Source organism: Phaseolus vulgaris, chromosome 3 (genome assembly GCF_000499845.2).
Source record: "Phaseolus vulgaris cultivar G19833 chromosome 3, P. vulgaris v2.0, whole genome shotgun sequence".
Classification (NCBI taxonomy): domain Eukaryota; kingdom Viridiplantae; phylum Streptophyta; class Magnoliopsida; order Fabales; family Fabaceae; genus Phaseolus; species Phaseolus vulgaris.
Window position 1 is genome coordinate 31765437 of NC_023757.2, and position 23476 is coordinate 31788912.

A 23476-nucleotide genomic window follows, 5' to 3' on the forward strand; every position below is an offset into this window, starting at 1 on the left:
GCTGATAAAAAAAAACAACAGTCACTCAAGAATATTTTAACTTCTTGATAACATTTTTTCAAATATGATTTTTTTATAATTTCTTTTTCAAAGTTGTGATTATGTATCTATTTATATAAAAAAAAATATTTTCTAGCTTATTTTAATAATTTAAAGAAAAATTTACATCATTTATGTAATTTTACGAATTAAATTATTGATGAGGATAAATGAAAATTGAAAGACATCACAAAAATACAGAAAAAGAAGTAAACGAAAATGAAGCCAATGTTGAGTTCAGTGCCAAAATTAAGATCCATCATTATCTTACACACACAGGGGAGAATTCTCCCATTTTGAATAGTGGGTCCCACACCAGTGGCCCCACTTATATCGCATTTGTCTGACCGTTTTACCCCTCCCCACCCCCTTTATATTCGCGCCTTCCTCCTTCCTTCCTTTTCCCACATGCACTCTCTTTCATTCTCTCTTATTCTCTCTCATTCTCTCTTCTTATTTTCAATCTTCACGATTTGACATAATGGCGAAAGGTGGAAAACTAATGAAGCTGAAATCAGTGCTGAAGAAATGGAACTCATTCGGTAACGGCAAGCAGAGCCGCCACAGCACCAGCGCCGTCGCGGACGATGAGTCCTCCTCCAGATCGGACCTCCACGCCGTCTACGTCGGCAAGTCCCGGCGCCTCTACCGGGTCTCATCCGGTGTCCTCGACAACCCCGTGTTCCGGGAACTCGTGGAGAGGTCCCGCGACGACTCCGACCACCAAGACGACACCATCAATGTCGCGTGCGAGGTTGTCCTCTTCGAACACTTGCTCTGGATGCTCGATAACGCCGACCCACAACCCGAGTCTCTCAACGAACTCGTGGACTTCTATGCCTGCTAAGCCAAATGCTAATGCCACATTAAGAAAATCGAAAAAAGAAAACAACGTATAATGTTATATTTATATGTATACATATAATACTTCCGTCTCTATTTGTGACTGTAATTTGATAGCTGTAATAACTAACATTCATCCATAAATGTGGTCAATAATTTAAGTAAGGTCGATGCATTAGTAAATATCGGTTTTATCATATAATTTAGATTTTGGCGATGTGGTGGGGGATGGATGTTGAGTTGAGTTGGTTGTAGTGGTTTGGTTGAGTTGATGAAGGCTCCAATCAATGTAAGTGTAAGTGTAAGTGAAATGGTTAATTAATTGTTCATTTCTTCTTCAAGGGAAAATGTGTCTTGTTTTACCTTGGATGAGCTTGTTTTTTAGTTAGATAAATGTTATGTTATGTTATGTGAGTGGTGCTGTCAGAGTAGAATGTGACTGGGACGACACCGAAACTTTTTTTGTCCACGAATCATCATATGTCGCATTGAAAGCTTCAATTTTGGAAGCTCTTCATCAGATTCCCGAAGTGGGTGTTTGGTTATAACAAAAGAGCATTATTGGAACTGCTTACAAATTGGTCGAGAGAGACTTATTTTGCTAATTAAAGAAAATGGAAGCTGACATGGTGACTACTCTCCTACTTCATCAAGATGCCATGAGACTGATTCATTGGCCCCTCATGTATGGTCTCACACTTTACTTTCCTTCATATATTCATCACTGGACTGTCCGTTCAATAACGATGCAAACTTTTTTATGTTTCTAGATTTAATGTATCAATTTTTTTTTATGGCTATCATCTATGCAGTTGAAAATTCATTGCAGAAACCCTGATCATTCACTAGTTACATCATCTACAGTTATCTGGGACAAGGTAACATGCGTTGTGCACAAAGTACAAACAGTTCCAACAAGAATTTATGAGAAAGGATATATTTATACCTTCATTTTGTATAATTTTTCATACAAATAAGAATAATAATGTCTCAACAAATCATAAATTATTGTAACTAAAACTTCAATGGTTTCTGCTGTGGCTTAAATTTACCATGTTCTAACTTTTCAAAACTGAACCCCACAATTAAAAGTTGTATATCTTTTCACAACTCAACCCAGTTCCTGTTGGTAATAATTTAATAGTAGCTTCCTTGTTAAAAAATAATACATGAATATTCCTCAAGATATATATACTAGTTAAAGAATTACTATATACTATATACTGCCTCTGGGGTGGGTCCCTCAATTAATTAAAATGTTACCCAACCAGACATGAGTGACTTTAGCCTTGCGTCATCATTTCTATTTGACATTGAAGAACCTACGTCCCCTTCTGCTGAAAAATCTGAAATTTTGCATTAATTACAAGTCACTGTACCAAAACATTCATGGGTTGGTCAAGGAAATAAATTTCTGTATCTTGGTTGTTAGCTGGGGTAGAGAACATGGTGGTGCATCTAAGCCACACCCACATAAATATATATAATAATTCCAAAAAATGTATTGCACATAAAATATAGGAAATCTGCAGGCAGAGGCAGCTGCAGAAAAAAAGTTCATATTCTGAGACAGCAGTGAAGTCAACCGTTTTTAAGAATGCAAACAGCAGAATTCAAAGGTTTTGCATTCAAAAAGTGGATGAGCTTAATATATAAATAAAGGAGAGGGTCTGAAAAATGTTGTTAAATTAAGGGTTGTAAGGAAGAGATATATTAGTGTCTGGCAGAGATATGCATACTTTTGCATACAAATGATTGGGTTGTTAGAGATGCCTTTGTTTTTTCACATTACGCTCTCACACGCTCCCTGTGGGCAATTGCTGACCTTAGTGAACCAAAAAAGAAAAAGAAACGTAGCTTTTGGTTATCCTGATTGAGGACTTTAAATTGGACATTAAGTGGATGACACGAAATTTAGTCGTTTATTTATAGTAGTGCACGCATCAGTGTCTGTAATTAAGATGGGTGAAACGCGTTGCCAAGCTGCCATTGCCACCCCATAAAAGCCCCTCTTCAATTACAGCCCCACCATAACAATATTTGTATGGTGTTTCACCAAAAATCTTATAAATGTGTGTTTTTGTACTTGTAAAATAAGGAATTAAGATGACAAATACTGTGTCTGGAAAACCATCCTAAATCCACTTCTTAGGAATTGCATACCATAATCATGTAAAAGTTGTTGCCCAAGTACGCACTTCTAAGTTTTGTGGATGAAGATCTAATACACAGTTTTAAGGGTGAAAATGTTTTTTTTTATCAGCAAACAACGAATAAGAAGCAAGGGTTGTGAACTATATTACCGTCTATATATAAATTATGATTCTTGTATAATTGCAAAAAAACAGAAACAGAAAAATATTTTCCAAGTTACAATCAGTAGATTTCTAACTCAGTTGAAGAAATTACATCTATTATTCTCTAGATTCAAATTCAAATAGTTTATAGTGAGCTTAGTAATCAAAGTTGTTGAACCTTTATGCATTGTTAACCTTCAACCATTCATACTTAAAAAAAAAATATATTTTTTCATATATATTATTGATAATCAAGTAATCCCATTAGGGTGACAAAGTGATCAACCCTCAAGCGATTGTGACCCATTAGTAAAAGAATAGACTGAGAAATGTAATTTGATTTGACTGATCTATACATCAGAAATTGTTAGGTGGTTATCCCCCTAATGGTTTATGCTTTTAACCAATCTCCAACTCACATTTATAATACTTAATTATGTTACATAAAAAAAATGGTTGAAACTATAGACAAATAATGCTCCCGTAGAAATAGATCAATGAACTAACTTACCAAAAGATAAAATGACAAATTGATTAATTATAAAATCACCGGTTCATCTATCATCAAAAGTTTTAACTTTTAAAAAGAAATATACTTTTGAAAACTATCAATTTATTTATTTTAAATTTATCACATATTTATATGAACTTATAAATTTTTAACTATACCTTATCATGAGGAGTTAAGCAAGACAACTTGGATATTGATGAAACAGATTTGACCTTTAGGATTCCAACATGTCTACTATAAACTATATATCATGAGTATATACTCTAATTTACTTGTTTTAAAGAAAAAATCATTTTAATTTTGTTTATCAGCATTTTAAATAAACTCTAGTTATCTTATATTGTCAACTATTTAGAATTTATCTTATAATTCTGGTTGTACAAATAAATTACAGTTTTTATATGACAGTATATACTGCAATATAATTAATAGTTGGCATTTGGCACAGTCATTGTTTTTGTCTTGAAAGGTTTATTTCTTTTTTGGGTTGGGGAAAGGGTGGGGTTTGAACTTTGCCAATTACAAGTTTGAAGATGAAGTAGTTAGCAACCTGCCAGCTATATTGTATCTTTTGTCTAGAAACTTTAGAATTAAAAATACACCATTAGAATACTCTACAAGGAAAAACAAAAAGGGGAGAAGATGGGCATAAAACAAAGGGGGAAAACAGAGTTGGAAGAAAAGAGAAAAGTGGTAAACTACGAACATGTTTGAGTTAGCTGCTAAATAATAGTGTTAATTAGATGGTCAACATATTTGAAACCGACATTAGAATTAAAAAAAAATTGATAAAATTAAATATATTAATTTATGTGTTGATCAATCTAACACTGATATTCTTTTAAGACTTATTTAAATTAATATTAGTATAATTGATGTTCGTTTTATTTATATACTACAGATTTTTATTTATATGTTCTAAACTTTTATTAATATATTATAAATTATATTCTTCGTGAAGTGGACCTATTTTTTTTAAGGGTTGGATCATTAAGAATTGGACCCATTTAATTTTATTGTTATTTGCTGATAAAAAAATAAAAATAAATTATATTCTACGTAATTTATAATTTATGTATTTGTTGTTTCAATAATTTCCATCAGATTTATCATAAATTTGAGAAGATATGTCATCACCTCTTTATTTTTGAGGATTGTCAAAAATTATATATATAAATATGATATGTAAAAATATTAAACATATTGAGACGTTGACTTTAAGCCTAATTCAATTTCATAAAATCGACTTATAAGGTGAGATTTGCATCAACTTATATATTATTAATGGTCCGATAGCGGGTGGTCTAAACAAGACCAACAAACTCTTGCTAAGATAGACTCACTAGCGTAAAAATGCTAAACAATGGCGGCTATTTTACATTTACAATGGCGGCTATAAAGCCGTATTTGATCAACACGCATTCATAAATCAAAGAGATACAAATGCAGCTATATAGCCGCATTTGTAAATACTATTTATAAGAGCGGCTATTTCTGGTAGTCGCATTTGTATATGCTTCTTAATCAGGTGACAGGGTTTAGGGGTATAGCATTTACAAATGCAGCTTTGGTAATAGTCGCATTTGTAAATCATGCGCTGGATTTACAAATGCGACTTTGGTAAATAGTCGCACTTGTAAATAGTGGTTTTTTTTTAGTGTTAATCCCATATAAATTAACTTGTTCAATTATATATACTCAGCCAGACAAATACATAAATTCAGATAATCAAATATATATTGATCAAAATGTACATTACAAACACTAATCAAATTACATATAATCCCTACACTATTGATCAACTATCCTAGAGTTATAAAAATTTATGAAATATGTGGACCAAGAATGTCTCACATATGATATGGCTTCCGAACTCATTGGTATTTCTTCCACGAATAACTACATTTCAAAATATAGTTGACATAAATTAGTTTTAAAATACATATATGTTCAAGAATTATAAAAATGATTTAACATTTCAAGTTACCTCTTTTCAACCAGTTTTAACACCTAGTCTTACAATAGTAATAGCCACACTCATAGTTTCTTGGTTGTTTATTACACTATAATTGAATAAAAAGTAAAAGTTAGTATATTGATAAACAATGAAAAGAGAAAGAAAAAATTACAAACTTTTATTCTTATGCGGTTCAAATTATTTGAACTGGATCGACCTTTTAGGATGTTATATCCACGCCATGAACTGGTTAATACAAAATACCTCGTTAGTAGATGGTTAATTAGTAACATACAGAGTTAAGTTTATAGTGTACTTACATATCAATGATATTCTTAAGATTTGTGGGTATCTTCTTGTGTAGGGAACAAAACCACACAACAGTCTTATCAACCATTGATAAGACAAGTAACTGTCAATGATGTCTATATCATCCATGAAAAGAGTTAGTAAATATTTAAAACATGAAATAGTAATAATTGACGACATATAATTAAACTTACTCATTAAGGGCATAAATAAATTTGTTTTCCCTTTTTTTCTAGGGTGTTAGTGATGTATGTTTGGGTCTCATATGACCTTGGTCCAACGGGATTAGTATATGTAGGATCTAAGAATCCATACACATTTTCCTTCTCCTCAGTGAGACAGACTCCATGCAAAAACCTACAAGTTATTAGTTACAGCATAACCAATGATAATTTAACATAAAGTAAATTGAAATATAGGTAAAGATACTTGCATCATAAAAAATTGAATTATATTTATATTGAGCTCCTTATTTCCAACTACAAATTCTAATAAATCTGTGTTGTACATCAAAACTAATAGTTCAGTTTTTATTTGAAAAAATGAATCATATAACCAATCTGACTAGCAACTAGACCTAAGGAAGCTATAGGATCATCAACTGGAACCTCATGCTTCCTCTCCAGACTTGGTTTCCGAAGAGGTTTCTACAAAATAAAGAATATTTGTATTAAATTATATGTAATATATAAATATAAATATAAATTAATATAATTAAATGAAATTATTACATGAGGTTGTGGCATAAATCGAATGAGGTGTCTGGGCCAGGCAACGAATGTTTGAAATGCATCGACTACAGTGGTTACCTCATCTGAAGGTAGTGGAACACAAGCATCAGGTACTCGTACTTTTTCAACTGTTACCTTCGCCACATCTGGGGAGAGAGGAACGTTATGTAAGGTGGTGGCCTCTTCATAGACTTTTCCAAGGGTCACCACCTGAGGAAGCTTGTCGGCCGCTACCAGTAGCTCACATTCCCTCGTCTGCTCAATGATATCATCCCCTAATGTTGTAGGAGTCGCACAACTCCCCTTTGTGCTCTTGGGAGTGGGACTAACAAGGGGTTGAATCGGCTCAACACAAAGTTGTTGCGATAGAAACTCTTGTCGCATTCGATCATTCTCCTTTCTTATCTCTAGCCGCATCCGATCAGTCTCTTTTCTCATCTCCTCCATTAATTCTTCACATATCTTAGTTTTCATTTGAGTTTCACTCTCTTTGGAGGAGGAGGATGACTGTCATTGTGAAACTCCAAAATATAGTTTAATTCCAACCCCTTGTCCAGCTGCACGAACACGACCACGGTGCTCAGGTCGTCCAATTGCTTTAACCAGAATATCGTGACGACCTTCAGGAACAAAATTACCTTGGGATTCCAAGGAATCCTGCAAGAGACAAAAGTCATATCAGTTTTTAATATAATTCGTGCTTTAATATAAATGAAAATAACTAAAAATAACTTACAATTTTTTCGATGATAACCCTGGATTGCTCAAAACTTGGTGCACCCGACTTTTTAATTCAGGCCCTTTTTCCATTTTACATGGCGAAAAGGTGGTGATGGAGGAGAAGTGACCCCTGTTTCCACATTCTCAGACGACGTCCCCTGTCTAGATTACTCCTTTTCTACCATCAGTGATTGCTCAAGTTTTCGATACCCCGAATGCGAGAGTACGTGCGGGGTAACATTCTTCAAAGTTATCTCTTGAGCTTTCTTTCGACGATCCTGCCATAATTGAAATAAACAAAGTGAAGTAAATAAGATAAACTTATTAATGTTATATAAATAAAAATAGTTAAGTTACTTCACTTACCATCCAAGCCTCATTTTCACGACTTTCTTTAAAAAGACGCCATGTCTCTTCATCAATATGTTTGTTTTAGACATGAATTTTCTTCTTTAAGGTCACCAAAAACATATCTCAAAGTCAGTCTTGACTTAAAGGTACGAACTTTAAGTCCGATATTGGATATAATCTTTGATCGAAGCAATTCCACATCAGGAATTTCAAAGTTTGACTGGAAAAATAACATCACCAAATTAAAATTAATCAATGAATATTAAAAAGCATTATATGGTAACAATAATAATGTAAAACTTACTAGAACATCCTCCCAGATCATGTTCCGATTGACCTATGACACCTCATCCCATGAATTAATCAAAATGGAGAGCCTCTCACGAGAAACAACTCCAAGATAACTCATAAACTCATCTGCTTTAGAACCAAAAGCCACTCTAGTGTTAACGTCAATGTCAGCATGTGTCTTCTCACCAGTAGCACGTTTAAATGTTTGACGCTTCAATCTAGTAGGTCCTCTGCTGCCTCGTCCGGATCGAGGTCTGATTGGAGTCTGATCGTCATCCATGTCTCTGTTAAAAAAATTAGGTAACAAACATTAGTTATTTTGCATCGAATTAAAATCATATAAAAGTAATACATAAAATTCTAAATGCTTATTAATGGGTCGCATCTTTCGAAGTCGAAAACTGCATTGACTCGGCTTTAAGAGTAACACCAGAATTTTGTACTGTATTCTTTTCATCCATGGACTTCGTGTAAAATATACAATTATTCACTTCGTACGCTTTACATGAGATGACATCAAACTTCAATCCAGCAGCCAACTAGGTCAAGGTCTTTGATGTTGTTGAATCCTTGAACACCCCATCTTTAAACCAAGGCATGAAAGTTCTATTATGTTCCATCAAGACCCATTTCTCTGCTTGTTTTGGGTTATTTGCCTTCACAATGACTTTATGAGCTTTTATGTAAGGTATAACTTCATTTGTGTTATTCAATATGTACAAATGTGCTTGCAAGACTTCTGATCTAGATTTGCTTACAATATTCACACCACGTAAACATTTACTTGTAGAACGCCTGTGGTGCCATGAATTAACTGGAAGACCTATTGGATTTGCTTTTGACATGTACTCTGAACAAAATTCAATACTTTCTTCAGCTATGTACCTTTCAATCATTGAAGTCTCTGGACGATAATGATTTTTCAGATAACCTTTCAAAATTTTCATATATCGCTCAACAGGATACATCCATCTTAAGTACACTGGTCCACAGAATCTAACCTCTCTTACCATATGCACCACTAGATGAACCATGATGTCAAAAAAAGAAGGAAAAAACATCTCCAATTCACACAAGATAACAACAATTTCATTTTAAAGTTCATCTAGTTTTGATGGATCAATGACTTTACAACAGATGGAAGAGAAGAATGAGCACAAATGGGTTATGGTATGTCTAACATTTTTTGGTAAGATCCCACGAATAGCTACCGGCAACAATTGTTGCATCAAGATGTGGCAATCATGAAACTTCAACCCAATTAACTTCAAATCTTGCATTGACACTAGGCTCTTCACATTTGAGGAATGTCCTTGTAGCACTTTCACACCCTTTAGACATTTACAAAAACTAATTTTTTTCATCTTTTGACATTGTGTAACAGGCTGGGGGCAAATATGTATGCTTACCCATTTCTATGGGTGCCAACTCGCCTCGTATGTTCATCTCAATCAAATCTAAACGAGCATTTGGACCATCATTCATCTTCCCGTTAATGTTAAGAAGTGTATCAATTAAGCTATCACACACATTCTTCTCAACATGCATTACATCTATACAATGTCTGACTTCTAACCTCGACCAGTATGGAAGATCAAAGAAGATTGATTTCTTCTTACAAATGTTTGTCACAAATGACATTTTTTTTTACTTACCGAAGGTATGGTCTATGTTATTTACCTTTTCGTAAATCTCAACACCAGTTAATGGAGTTGGTGGACCACTAGCCTCTTGGTGTCCATTAAAGGCTTTTTTCAACCTCCAGTAAGGATGATGACTTCTAAGAAACCTCCGATGTCGAAGATATGTTGTCTTCCTTCCATGTTTCAATTGTTGAGAAGCAGTGTCTTCTTCGCATATTGGACATGCTTTATGACCCTTAACATTATAACCTGATAAGTTACCATATGTCGCAAAGTCATTGATGGTGCAAAATAACATGGCATGAAGCTTGAAAGTTTCATTAGCAAATCCGTCAAATACTTCAACACCCTGGTCCCACATTAACTTCAAATCTTCAATTAGGGGACTTAGATAAACATCAATATCATTCCCTGGCTGTTTCAGACCGGATATCATCATAGGCAACATCATGTATTTTCGCTTCATGCACAATCCAAGAGGTAAGTTGTAAATAACTAGTAAAACAGGCCATGAACTGTGATTTGTACTCATATTACCAAACGTATTCATTCCGTCTGTAGTTAAACCAAGTTAGATTTTTCTTGATTCTTTACCAAACTCTGGAAACTCATCATCAAATTTCTTCCACTGAATAGAATCAGTTGGATGTCGGTACATGCCATCACATTTCCTCTCATCTACATGCCATCTAAGATTCTTAGCATCGTTTGGGTTTGCAAACAAACACTTCATCCTTGGAATGATGGGAAGATACCACATAACCTTTCATTGGGGGTCCATGCTTTTCTATATCTTAAATTGTATCATCATCTTTTTGTTTCAACTTATAACGTGATAACCCACACCTCGGACAACTTTTCAACAATTCAAAATCTTTCCGGTATAATATACAATCATTAAGACATGCATGTATCTTTTTATACTCCATAACCATTGGACAAAGAATCTTTTTAGCCTCATAATTACAATTAAGTAGAGTATTTCCCTCTGGAAGCATATCCTTCAACAACTAAAGCAATTCCGTGAAGCTTTTATCAGTCCATCTATTTATTGCCTTCAAATTCATCAATCTTAACACCGCCGACAACTGTGTGAAGTTAGTTGATCTAGGATACAATGAAGTCTCTGCATCGCTTGACATGCTTCCATATCCATGCGCTTTTGCAAAAGACTCAGCTCCTACATCACGATTCATGTCCTCCAATCGATCATCATCTACATCATCGTGTACTGCTTCATCCATGGTGGACCCCACGTATTCTTCAGTTACGGAAACACGTGATAAATTTAATAACTCACCATGCCATGTCCAAGTTGTATAAGATCGAAGAAACCCATCACATAGCAGGTGCTCCCTCATTATATTAACATCCAGTATCCTTCCATTCAAAGAGTGAACGCGTGGACACCTGATCTTTGCTCCATCATGACCACTATTAATCGCGTTACGTTGTGCAAATTGTATAAATTCTTCTACTCCTCTTTCGTACTCATCACTTATACAAACAAAATTCATCCAATTTTGATCCATTATATATTCTGGAATCGTTAGGATTTTTCAATCAGTGTTCTATCTCACGCGTTTGTCGAGGGTCGAACACCCCCGGACTCAATACCAGAATGTATTATTGTCGAAGATAACATATAAAGTAACAACTAACTACTAAATAATATAAATTTTAATATAAATTACATAATACATAAAAAAGAACAAATTCAAAATATAATAAGTACTAATACTAAATAATATAAATTTTAAAAAATACAAATTATAATACATTAAAAAACATACAAATTCAAAATATAATAAATACTAAATAATATAAAATTTAAAATATACAAATTATAATACATCAAAAAATAAATTCAAAAAATTTAAAACAGCACACCAACCTTGTGTGTGAACCAACGTTGGTGGTGAAGAGTGGCAGGGGAGCGCGAGTACCAGCGGCGGCAGTGAAAGCGGTGGTGGAGCAACCAATGGAACAATACCTTCGACCACCAATGCAAGGAAATGAAAACAATTTATAAAACGGACATTTGTGAAGATGGAGAGGAAGAAAGCGATTCAAAAACTTACAAACTTATAATCAAGACCATGGTTGTCAAACTCAGTCCGAGTTCACGTTTCTACTTTGCCTTACCGAGTTAACTCGGTAGCAGACTCGGTTTTGAGGTAAACTCGGTGGACTCGGTGTGGAATCGGTAGACTCGGTGTGGACTCGCGACTCTGGTCCGAGTTGGCGAGTCCAGCTGGGTTTTTTTTTTTAAAACAAAACTGTGTTGTTTTGAATGGGGGCCTGAATGAAATAAAAAAACTTAGGTTTTTGCGTTTCGTTTTGTGTTTCCGTTCTGTTCTGTGGAGTGTAGCAGCGATAGATTGAGTTGTGAGTTGCAGTGGTGGTGGTCGCGTCGCAAGTTGCAGTGGTGGTGGTGGCGTCGCGAGTTGCTGCAGGTTGCTGTAGGTGGTGCAGTGGTGGCGTCGCGTTGCTGCAGGTGGGGCGTTTTGCGGAGGTCGCGTCGGAGTGTTCGCGACTTGTGGGTTGTTGCAGGTGGGGCGTCGCGGTGGTGCGTTGCAGTGGTGCGTCGCGGTGGGGCGTCGCGGTGGCGCGTTGCGGTGGTGCGTCGCGTCGGAGATTTCGTCGGACTTGTGGGTTGTTGCTGCTCATCATATAAGGTTAGAGTTGAGTGGTGTGAAATTAGTGTAGGAAAGGGAAGGGATTATTAGGGTTCTGTTTTTTTTAATTGGCTGCAGAATGGACTGTTTTTTAATTGAGAATAGTTGCTGGTTTCCCTGCACTTTTGTTTTTTTGACAGAAATTGAATTTGGAGGAGCAGTATTTTTGTTAAGAAATGTCTGGGAGTGGATCAAATTCAAGTGAGCTCAATAGAACTGCATTTGCATCTTCTAATAGAAGTAAAAATGCTCCAGGAAATAGAACTGATGTTGGATGGAAGCATGGGATAGATATTAATGGCAATGGTAAAAAAGTGAAGTGTAGTTATTGTTCAAAGACTATGAGTGGAGGAATATTCAGGTTCAAGCATCATCTTGCTGGAACTAGGGAGGACTCTGAACCTTGTTGTTCTGTTCCAGAAGAAATAAGAGATTTGATGATAAAAATTGTTGCAGAAGCTAAGCAAGCCTCTTTGAAAAAAAGAAAGTTAAATATAATTGATGAAGACCAAGGATGTGAGGGGCTTGAAGAAAGACAACATATATTTGGTTTTAAAGGAAAAGAAAAAGTTGGTAGTAGGGGGGCAGTTCAAGCTACCATAAATCAAATGATGAAGAAAGGTTATAAAGAAGAAGTGGATGCTCAAGTTGCTGAATTTTTTTACACAAGTGCCATTCCGTTTAATGTAATTAAAAATCCAGCTTTTACAAAGATGTGTGAAATGATTGGAAAATATGGAGCTGGCTATAAACCTCCATCTTATCATGATATTAGAGAAAAACTATTGAAGCAAGCAATTGAAAAAACTGATTTAGTGCTTCAAGAATACAAGGAAGAGTGGAAGAAAACAGGTTGCACAATCATGTCTGATGGGTGGACAGATAAAAAGAGGCGTTCTATTTGCAACTTCTTGGTAAATAGTCCTAAAGGGACTGTTTTTATGTATTCATTGGACACCTCGGACATACCAAAAACTGCAGATAAAGTTTTTAAGATGCTGGATGATGTTGTTGAATTAGTTGGAGAAGAAAATGTGGTACAAGTGGTGACTGATAATGCTGCAAATTTCAAGGCAGCTGGAGAGTTGTTGATGCAAAACAGGGAGCATTTGTATTGGACCCCATGTGCTGCCCACTGCATTGATTTGATTTTTGAAGATTTTCAAAAGAAGTTGAAGGTCCATGAGCTTACTATCAAGAAAGGAAGAAAGATCACCACTTATATTTATGGCAAATCAATGCTAATCAGCATGTTGAAGAAGTTCACAAAAGAAAGAGACTTGATAAGACCAGGTGTAACTAGATTTGCCACCGCTTATTTAACTCTAGGTTGTCTTCATGAACTGAAAGCCTCATTATTGACCATGTTCAATTCTGAAGAATGGAAAACAAGTAAATTTGGAACTTCACAAGAGGGGAAAAAGGTTGAAAATATGATATTAGACAACCGATTTTGGAAGAATATCTCCACGTGCCTCAAGGTTGCTGCCCCTCTTATGGTGGTCCTAAGATTGGTGGATTCAGATGCAAAACCTGCAATGGGTTTCATATATGAAGAGATGGATCGTGCAAAGGAGAAGATTAAGAACAATTTTAATCATATTAAGAAAAGGTAAAAATTTTATAGCTTTTCTCTTTAAAAATTTAATTACTCCTTCTTCTTCTATTACTTATATGATAGTTGGTTGGTTGGTATTGATTACTATTGAATGAATGTATGTAGCTATGAAGAGGTTTGGAAAATAATTGATGCAAGATGGGATAATCAACTTCATAGACCTCTGCATGCAGCTGCATACTATCTTAATCCACAATTCCATTATGAACCTGAGTTTAGATCTGATGATCCTGAGGTGAAAGAAGGCTTGTATACATCCATGAGAAGATTGGTTAAGGATGCTGCTGAAAGAAGGATAATTAATGTGCAACTTTTTTAGTATCATTTTGGTAGAGGAGCCTTTGCAATGGATGACGCAAAGGAAAGTAGAAAAACAATACTTCCTGGAGAATGGTGGGAGATGTTTGGGTATAGAACTCCTGAGTTGAAGAGGTTTGCTATCCGAATTCTAAGCTTGACTTGTAGCTCTTCTGGATGTGAGCGAAATTGGAGCTCATTTGAAATGGTAATTGAAGTTATTTATAATTTCTTTATTTAGTTTTATATGGTTAGTTACTAAATTTCCTATTTAATATAGGTTCATACAAAGAGAAGAAACCGTTTGCATCAGAAAAAGATGAATGATTTGGTGTATGTCATGTACAACTTGAAGTTGAGTAATAAGCAAATTAGAAAAACAGTTGCTCTTCCCTTTGATGATATTCAATCAGATGATGAATGGATAACTGAAGAGGGAGATAATATTAATGAGATTGATCAAGTTCAAGATGCAAATGTTCACTTAAATCCGGCAATAACAGTTCCAACTCTAGATGCATTTGATCTTGAAAATTTGACTTTTGATGTTAATGTGGATGAAGATGAAGATGAAGATGGAGATGATGATGGAGATGATGATGGAGATGATGATGGAGATGATGGAGGAGAGGATATCATTAGAGGATTGGACATGGAAATTTGAATTTCTAATTATTTAATTTCTATGACTTGAATTGAACAATTTAACTTTTGTAGTATTTGTATGACCTTCTTTATTTGAGACTTTGAAGTTAGATGATTTGGTATATTATTAATTCTCATTCAGAACTAAATGTAGTTATTTACACTATTTTTTTTTTAATATGAAAGTAGACTCTTACGAGTCTACGAGTCGAGTCTACGGAGCTCCCACGAGTCTACGTAGACTCGCGAGTTTGACAACCATGATCAAGACTACGAAAGAGATTAACTTCTTACGCCAGCGCAAACGAGAGGCAAAGTAAAAAGGTTGAATAGTGCAAACGAGAGGCAAGAACAGAAAGAAACTACGAAAGTGGTGAGGCGCGCTAAAACAATTTAGGGTAAAAAGGATTTACAAATGCGGCTAAACGTAAAAACCGCATTTGTAAATCAAAGCGCTTGATTTACAAATGTAACCGTATTTGTAAATCAAATTAATTTAAAAAAATGTAACCGCGTTTTTTACGAATGCGTTTAAGCGCAAAGTTGCACTAAATAAAGAGCATTTTTTTCTTCATTTTGTACTAGTGACTCAAAATGACTCTGATACTATATTAAAAAGTGGACTTTAAGCCTAACTCACTCTCATAAAATTGGTTTATAAGATGAGGTTTGCACCCATTTATATATTATGAAATGTTGATGTGGGATCTCGAATAACATATGTTGCAAACAAAAAATATTAATAAAAGGTTGAATGATGAAACAATATGTAATGTTGGAGAAAGACATTTTGAAATAACACATCTATGTGATTAGTTAAAGTGTGATTGAATAACTTTACAAGATTGTGAGTGATTTTGAGATAATTCAATTTAAAAGAACGAAATCGGTAGAGGTAAAACTTATAGAGAATATAGTTGTTCAAAGAGATGTTTTTACCTAATCATAAATGAGTTCAATGTGATATTTTGTCAAAGGACACGACTTATAAGAAGACACATGCATGTAATAATGATAATGTATTATAAAGAAATATATTTGCAGCATGGAATGTGTATATTAGGTGGAGTTGTCACACTTCAAAAAGAAATCTAGTGAAAGAAATGACGATGAAGAAATAGAAGGACCTTTTATTACAATGTTATGCTACTTGCTGATAATACATATTTAAAAAATGGTTTATCATTATAGAGGATGTAAAAAACCCTAAAATGACATGTCAATGATAGAAAATGTGATAGACTTTTCTTACATCTATTTGATTCTCTTTAATGGAAGGTGATAGATAAAATGTATCAGAATTTAGTCAAGAAACTTTGAGAATTAGACAAGCTACAAATTGGATGAATCCTTATGATAACTTAAGTAGTAGGCACGACTCATAAGTGAATTTATTGGTCATGTACAAACTTTCTCTTTCATTATGCATCAAGAAAAAATGACGACAAAAAAAAATCTAGAAAAATGATATAGATGTGTATCTTAGTCCCTTGTCAGACTTAGAAGAAAGAGTTTGATGAAAAGGTAGAATTCATGTTTCATTCTCAACAACATCTTCTATGGTATCATAAGTTGTTTGATTAAGCAATTAAGGAAACAATATTACTCTCTAGATATCTCAAGAGAGCATAATCATATTTATGTTTGTTTGAATATGACTATTAGATTATGTAATGAATAAATGTAGTCATCATGTATTGAATAAGATACTATGCACTATACATATACCATATCAATGAATGACATATACTTTTTAATGTTGGTAGTTAGGTTTTTAAATTATTTTAGTTTGAAAGATTATGTACTTTAAATTAAAATAAATATTTTAGTAGTTAAAATTGTTTAAAATAATATATTTCTTTAATTTTTTTTTCTTAAACATGTTTTTTATGGTTTATCTCCAAACAGACAATGTATTTTAAAAAAAAATATATATATTATGTTAATTTGACATTAATGGATATAAAATATACTATTTTTACATTTATTATGATAACCAACGTAAAAACACTACAAGAAAATCATGAAATATAAACCAATTTTTAGAAGAAAAAAAATAATTAGTTGTTATAGTGACTAAATTAGAGACTAAAAAAAATGGTTTCTAAATTAGTTTATATTATTGTTAAATAGTTGCTAAATTGGTATCTAATTAGCTATCAAGGTTTTAACTACCAATTATTTAGATTCTAAATTCGGTAGGAAAAACCTTGGTTGCTAATTAGATACCAATTTAGAAACCATTTAACAATAATAGAAACTAATTTAGAAACCAAACTTTTTTTAGTCTCTAATTTAGTCACTATAACAACTAATTATTATTGGTTTCTAGAAATTGGTTTCTATTTCATGATTTTCTTGTAGTAAAATAATTTTTTTTTCAAAATGGTAAACTAGGTTTTGTCTAAAAATACATTTTCTGCTTTTACACAAAACCAATGGGATGTAAATTAAATTAATCCAATTAACCTACGCTAAAAAAGAATTTTTTTTCTTCTTCTTCATATTAATGGTAACGACTAAACAACTAATATGTCGCAATTTAATAGTGCTATAAGGGAGAGAGATATTGCCCTTTTTTTTTCTTTTTAGAAAGTTGAGTACAAAGTCTTTCAACAAAAAAATAAAAATTTATTAATTGAAAATAACTTTTTTGATAAGTTATGTGGTAGTTTTTTTTTTTTTTTTTTTGTCTCTCCTGTATGTATTGCAAATTTAAAAAATTACTAAGAATACTTATGTTTATGAGTTAGAGACATTTTTTTAAGTTTGCTGCCATGACATAAAAAACGAGAGTAAGATCATGTGTTATAAAAATTAAAATAAATTGATTTGATATTTTAAAAATATATATTTCCATCAAACAACCAAATAAAAAGAAAATGTGAGTTTTATATAAAATTTTAGAATAAAAGTTAAACACACAAAATCTTAAAATTAATGTTTCACAATGAATTATTCCATCAAAATAAAATTAAGATACTATAAAATAACTGAAAATGAAGTTAAAATTATATACAAGTTATTAAATAACCTTAATTTTGGAAATAGTTAAAAATAAACCATGTTAAACATCTAAGAACAATAAATGTTAAATATTCATTACGTACTTTGTATATTCAAAGAGTAATGTTTTTTTTTTAATAAAAGTTTTTCAGTATTAGATGATGCTTTCATTTTCTTAGTTGATCTAAAAAACATACTTTCTTAGTCTTAAAACATTTAATATTTTTGCCTTAAGTAAAAAAATAGTCTTTAAAATAAATATTAAGAATAAATATTTCTCAAATAAGAAAACTTTCAACTCTAATAAGTACGGTACAAATTTTCAATTACTACATTCGATTTGTATTATGAAAAATAGGAAATGATACAATTAAAGATGACTAGTTTAATTTGAATTATTATTTAGTATAAAAAAAATTAACCTAGTTTTAATGATGTACATATTATCATATCATTCGATAATTATTTTAACTAATTTAATAACCCATTAAAACGTAGTAACACATAATTATATGCAAGTATAAAGTTTTCACTTGCATATATATCCAAACTGGATCTCAGATTTTTAAAATCCTTTTTATTATATTTCTAAAGTAAACTCGTTCTTTATCCATAGTTGAAAAAAAAAAGTACTTAGAATAACTAGCTCGGTTAATTTTAGTTTTGAGGTTTTAAAATCAGTATAACAGTACAATTTTCTCAGAAATTCAATTGAATTTGTTGAGATATTTTTCTTTATTTCTAATTGATCCAATAAAACTCTCAATTTTCTCTACCTTGACCAAGTGTTTTATTGGGATAACCAACCACATTCAAACACGAATGAGAGGATGCTCGATTGAAAATGTATTGTTTTTGTGATTGAGTTTTTTATCCTCTAAACTGTATATATTCTATAGGTTAGTAGAAACTTTTTCATGGCTTAAAAGTTTAAATTTTTGTGTGTGAGGTTGTTTTGCATAATGTGTGTGGTTGTTTTGCATAATTTTGTTTAGTTTAGGTGGAAATTGATAAGGTTAAGTTTAAAAGAGTTGATTTACTCCTTAGTTAAGGAAGGGAAAGGTTTTTGTTATATTATTGCAGACATATGTCACTTGAGGTTGTGTTGCAGGATACTAGGATCATTGGAGGAGGCTTTAGAGGAAATGGATGTTGTTTGGGCTTTAATTTGAATAACCAGATATGAATCATGTTGAGCGTAAGATTTCTCTCATGCGAGTAAGGAGACTAACGTTGTGTTTGTTTTAGGGCTTTTACGGTTATCGAAGAAAGAAATGCGGGATAAATTATGTTTGTTTCTATCAATTTAAACTGATTTGAGGGCGTGGAAAGATACTGTATTTGTAAAATAGTTTTCATTCATGTATGCAAAGATCATCAAAGAAAGTCATGTAAGCATGACCAATTTTCATTTTTGTCCTTAACAAAAAGACAAAGTGCAAGTCAGTATTTTCATGGTTTATCAATGAATTCATTTTTTAACTTTTAAAATATAACAATTTTTTAAAGATAAATTTATATAATAATAATATAAATGTATTTATAAAGTAATACAAAAATTAGTGATATAAATATAAAAACTATGAAATAATAGTAATGTATTTAAAATTTAAAATAGGAAAAATATATAAAAAAAAAGTAATAAAATCATAAATAATACTAGTAACTAAAATAATTTTTTAAAATAATAATAATTGTTCCCGCCGATTGACCAAAGTGTCTTTGTGCGTCTCTATGAACTTCGCGTCCAAGAAACCTTTGCTCAAACGTCCCTTTCCTCCGGTGAAACACCTAAAACAAAGAGACAAAGGGTGTCCTCGCGGCCGTTTGCACTCCGACGCTCAAGTCAAACTACTGGGCAATGAACACCAAATTCTAACTCTGAGAGTACAGTGTGTGTGTGTATGTGTGTGTTCTCTCTCACTTTGTGTTACTTCCCTCATAAAATGCGTAATAGTGAAGCGTAAAGTGTTCCAAAAACGTACCTGGTTATATCTGTTGTTACCCTTATATACCTTTCAGTGTTTCTGCCCTTCTGTTTAACTGTGACTTAAGCATTCTGTAGGCGCGCCTTAATGACACTAACACCCAGACTTAGGGTCATCTAGTGTGTAAGACTACTCTGCCGAAGTGCTACCGGCGCGGGATGACTACTTGGATGCCAACTCATGCACCCAATCTCTAAGTCATTCGCCCTGAGAGTTCCCTGCCCTACTCGCGTGCCATGCATGCAAATCACCCCTGGGACGTGACCCTTACGAGTCGTCTCTTTCCCAATGGCTCTTTAACGGTGGTGCGTACTACCACGTTCCATACACCCCATGCACGGATCCCTCATTATCTGGGTCTCTCCCTACTGGTAGCTGGGATGTGGCTTGAAAGTCACCTTATTCATCTATCTTTATTGTTGGGGTGCCGAGGCCCGAGGACTCCACGCCCTGCCTTGGTATCGCCCCCTCCTCGCCCACCTTACTCGTGAGCCTAACGAGACTTCTTCCTATCCTGCTGTACTTTCTAGTGGAACCCACCTTCGGGTCCCACCATGTTGACTTTGGTCAATGCCTGAGGCCGAGGACCGGTCGGTACAATAATAATAATAATAAATTATAAACAATAATAATAAAAATAAATTACATATTTAATAATAATTAAAATAAATTTATTAAATAATAATATTAACAATAATAAAAATTAGTTTTAATTTTGATTTGATTTTATGAAAATATTTTTTATATGTATTTGTAAAATTTAAATTCACTAAAATTTACAAAAAAAAATATCTCATACTTTATTATTTAAATATTTATTGAAAAAGGGTAAATTTGTAAATTTATATTTTATACATTTAAAAAAATTAAAAAAAAAACTTTCAACCATCCCATCACTCACAAATTTCAATAAACTTTCCTCACAAATCCACTCTATCATACCTTAATCCAAACAATCTCACTTTCTTTACACTTTCCTCTCAAATCCACTCCAAATCCACTCCCCAATCCAAACACACCCTAAGAGGAATAAAGTCTTGCAGCAAGGTAAGGATCTATTAGGTAGGTTTAAGCACAACATGGATCTTTTTTGGTTATGTGGTTCATTATGCACAAATCTCTCAAAGAGAAGGAAATAATTAATTCATTGAAGTGTAGCAAATTGACACAAAAATAAGTATTAGATGAGTTGTTTAGACCGCTTTTGATGCTATTTTACACATAAATGACTAGGTAATAGGCAGTATGAATGTTTAGATATGTTTTTACTTATATCTAGCTAGAGATAAAACAAGGTAATCGTAATTTGTTTTGTAGCACTTTGTCTTTAGTTAAATGGTCTACCTTTGGTTTGTAAGATTTATAATAAGAGCATCCATAAAATACTCTATTTTAATTAATTTTAATTTTTGCTGATAAAAAAAATGTATGATTTTTTTAAAAAAAAATAAATTAAATGAGACTTTAAGGATAACAGATATGTACCTTTTATGTTAAGGATCCCAAACTCAACTCTAATTTGTTTTGTTTTTTATTTTTCGATGATAATGGTTTGGTGATAATGTTTTGTATTAAAGATCACAATAAATACTTCGTACTTATGAGATACTCTTGTTTTAATCTTTTTTTTTTAACATTTCTCTAAAAATTTTATTTATATATTGTTGATAAAAAAATATTTAATCACTAATACTTAGAGGAAGAAAAAAAAAAGTAACATATAACTTCTTTAAGGGAAGAGAAAGTATATTAAGAAATAATTTATTTCTCTTATATTATTACTTTCACATAAAAATAATGTGATACACAAAAAATTTAAATTATTGAGTCGAAATTTAAAAAAGTTTATAAATATTTTTTTTCTTTAAACCAACCTACTAAATCACTTTTATAGATTAAACTTACAATCAAACTTTAAAAGGAACAAAATAGTTATTATTTATAATAATAAGATGAAACATTTCTTTCTGAAAAAAGAATTGATTAGATAGCTTCTTTCCCAAATGTCGTAACAAGTTTTAAATTAAAAAAAAAATGATTCTATTAATAGTATATAGTGAAAAGTAATATATATACAGTAGAATGAAAGATCCTAGGTGCTTAAAGATTTGAGAATGCAATTTGAACTTTTTGTTCTGGCATCCAATCTGATTATATATCCATCAAGGACAACTCACACAATGTTGACAAAAGCACTCGTGTTTTGACCAACGCTAGTGCTGGATCATTGCTGCTGCATGTCTTACTTTCGTGAACTATATATGCAACAATAATGATTGGAAGGAACCACTAAAAGTTAAACCAAAAAAGAACATTGCTAAGTCTTGGCCATAAAGCAAGAATCCAAGTGTTTCAATTTCATTGGTTAATTCATGTATTACAAATAACAAAGAAACCATTTCACGGAAATCATGCCAAAGAATTTCTGTTAACACTTCTCCACTTTTGTCTCCTATTATCTACCATCTTGCTTCACAAAATATACCTCAAATGGAATCCATGCACACTTCTTAATCCAGGGAAATCAAACACATATTCACTAAACAAAATTCAAAACTTAAACATTTTAACTTTCATCCACTTTTAAATCTTCAATTATCAGTCATTTAGAAATTTTAATTTAATTTAAATACAATATAATTAAAAAAAGTACTTTATTTTATTGGGAAGAAGGACGTGCAACTCTTACATCACTTAATTAGGTAAATAAAGTGGGAAATAGCATCTTTTATACTGTGCCCATCTTTCCATTTTCGCTGTCAAGTATTTCGGCAAGAAAAAGCATAACAAAATGTTTAGAAAAAATCTTTTATCTTTAGATTATTTCCAAACAACCCATGTAGAATGAAAACGACGAACACCATCTTGGGATCGAGGTGTCACTTCTCACATTCTGTAGTTGATTGTGAAACCAAAATAATACAACTAAACCCTTCCTATTGGAAAATACGAATAAGGAAATTTTATTATATAAAAAAACAATATATATTTTTCTATTAAATTTCAATCATTTAAAAAGAGTGTATTAGATGCATTTTATAAGTAAAGAATTAATTAAATTACAATACTGATAGATTAACAATCATGCACCAGATTATAACTGTATAAATAAATAATTTTTTGTTTAATTAAATAATTTTGAACTTGTATTGATCAAATTACAATTTTAAACTGATGTTTTTTTAATTTGCAGTTGTTAAAGTAGTATTTTCTTTTAAATTAATATGAAACACTTTGAGAAGTATTCTAAATCTAAAGAAAGTGATTATAACATTTTTTGCATAATTTTTTTTGACTGGGTACCAGTTTGTTCTATGATGTGATATTAACATTTATATCTTTTGTGATATTTTTATATATCTTCTGTGTTACTTTTATATATAGATTAAAGTACCTTAATCTTCTTATTTTATTTTATTTTATTTTTTATTGGTAATAAAAAAAACTATTATAATTAACCTATCGTATGTATCTAAAGTCCAAAGAGTAACATAACATATGAGAACTAATCTTAAAAAAACTATCTGAAACCTATTAGAGAACGACATATAC

General features: G+C 32.3%; 2 protein-coding genes across 2 annotated transcripts; both read left to right on the forward strand.

Moving 5' to 3' along the window:
* The first annotated feature begins 449 nt into the window (after positions 1-449).
* Positions 450-1223, forward strand: LOC137807140 (auxin-responsive protein SAUR78-like). Its single transcript, XM_068607613.1, has one exon. It carries the CDS (start codon positions 521-523, stop codon positions 884-886), a length of 366 nt encoding a protein of 121 aa, XP_068463714.1. The 5' UTR covers positions 450-520; the 3' UTR covers positions 887-1223.
* Positions 1224-12205: 10982 nt separating this feature from the next.
* Positions 12206-15188, forward strand: LOC137807141 (uncharacterized). The gene is made up of 3 exons (XM_068607615.1): positions 12206-13982; positions 14094-14493; positions 14566-15188. The coding sequence occupies exons 1-2, from the start codon at positions 12547-12549 to the stop codon at positions 14305-14307; spliced, it is 1650 nt and encodes a 549-aa protein (XP_068463716.1). The 5' UTR covers positions 12206-12546; the 3' UTR covers positions 14308-14493; positions 14566-15188.
* The last annotated feature ends 8288 nt before the right edge of the window (positions 15189-23476 follow it).

Excerpts from the sequence above, each read along its gene's own strand:
- LOC137807140 (XM_068607613.1), top strand. The coding sequence starts at position 521 with ATGGCGAAAGGTGGAAAACTAATGAAGCTGAAATCAGTGCTGAAGAAA.
- LOC137807141 (XM_068607615.1), top strand. The coding sequence starts at position 12,547 with ATGTCTGGGAGTGGATCAAATTCAAGTGAGCTCAATAGAACTGCATTT. Across the intron at positions 13,983-14,093 it reads TTTAATCATATTAAGAAAAG|CTATGAAGAGGTTTGGAAAA; the intron begins GTAAAAATTTTA and ends GAATGTATGTAG.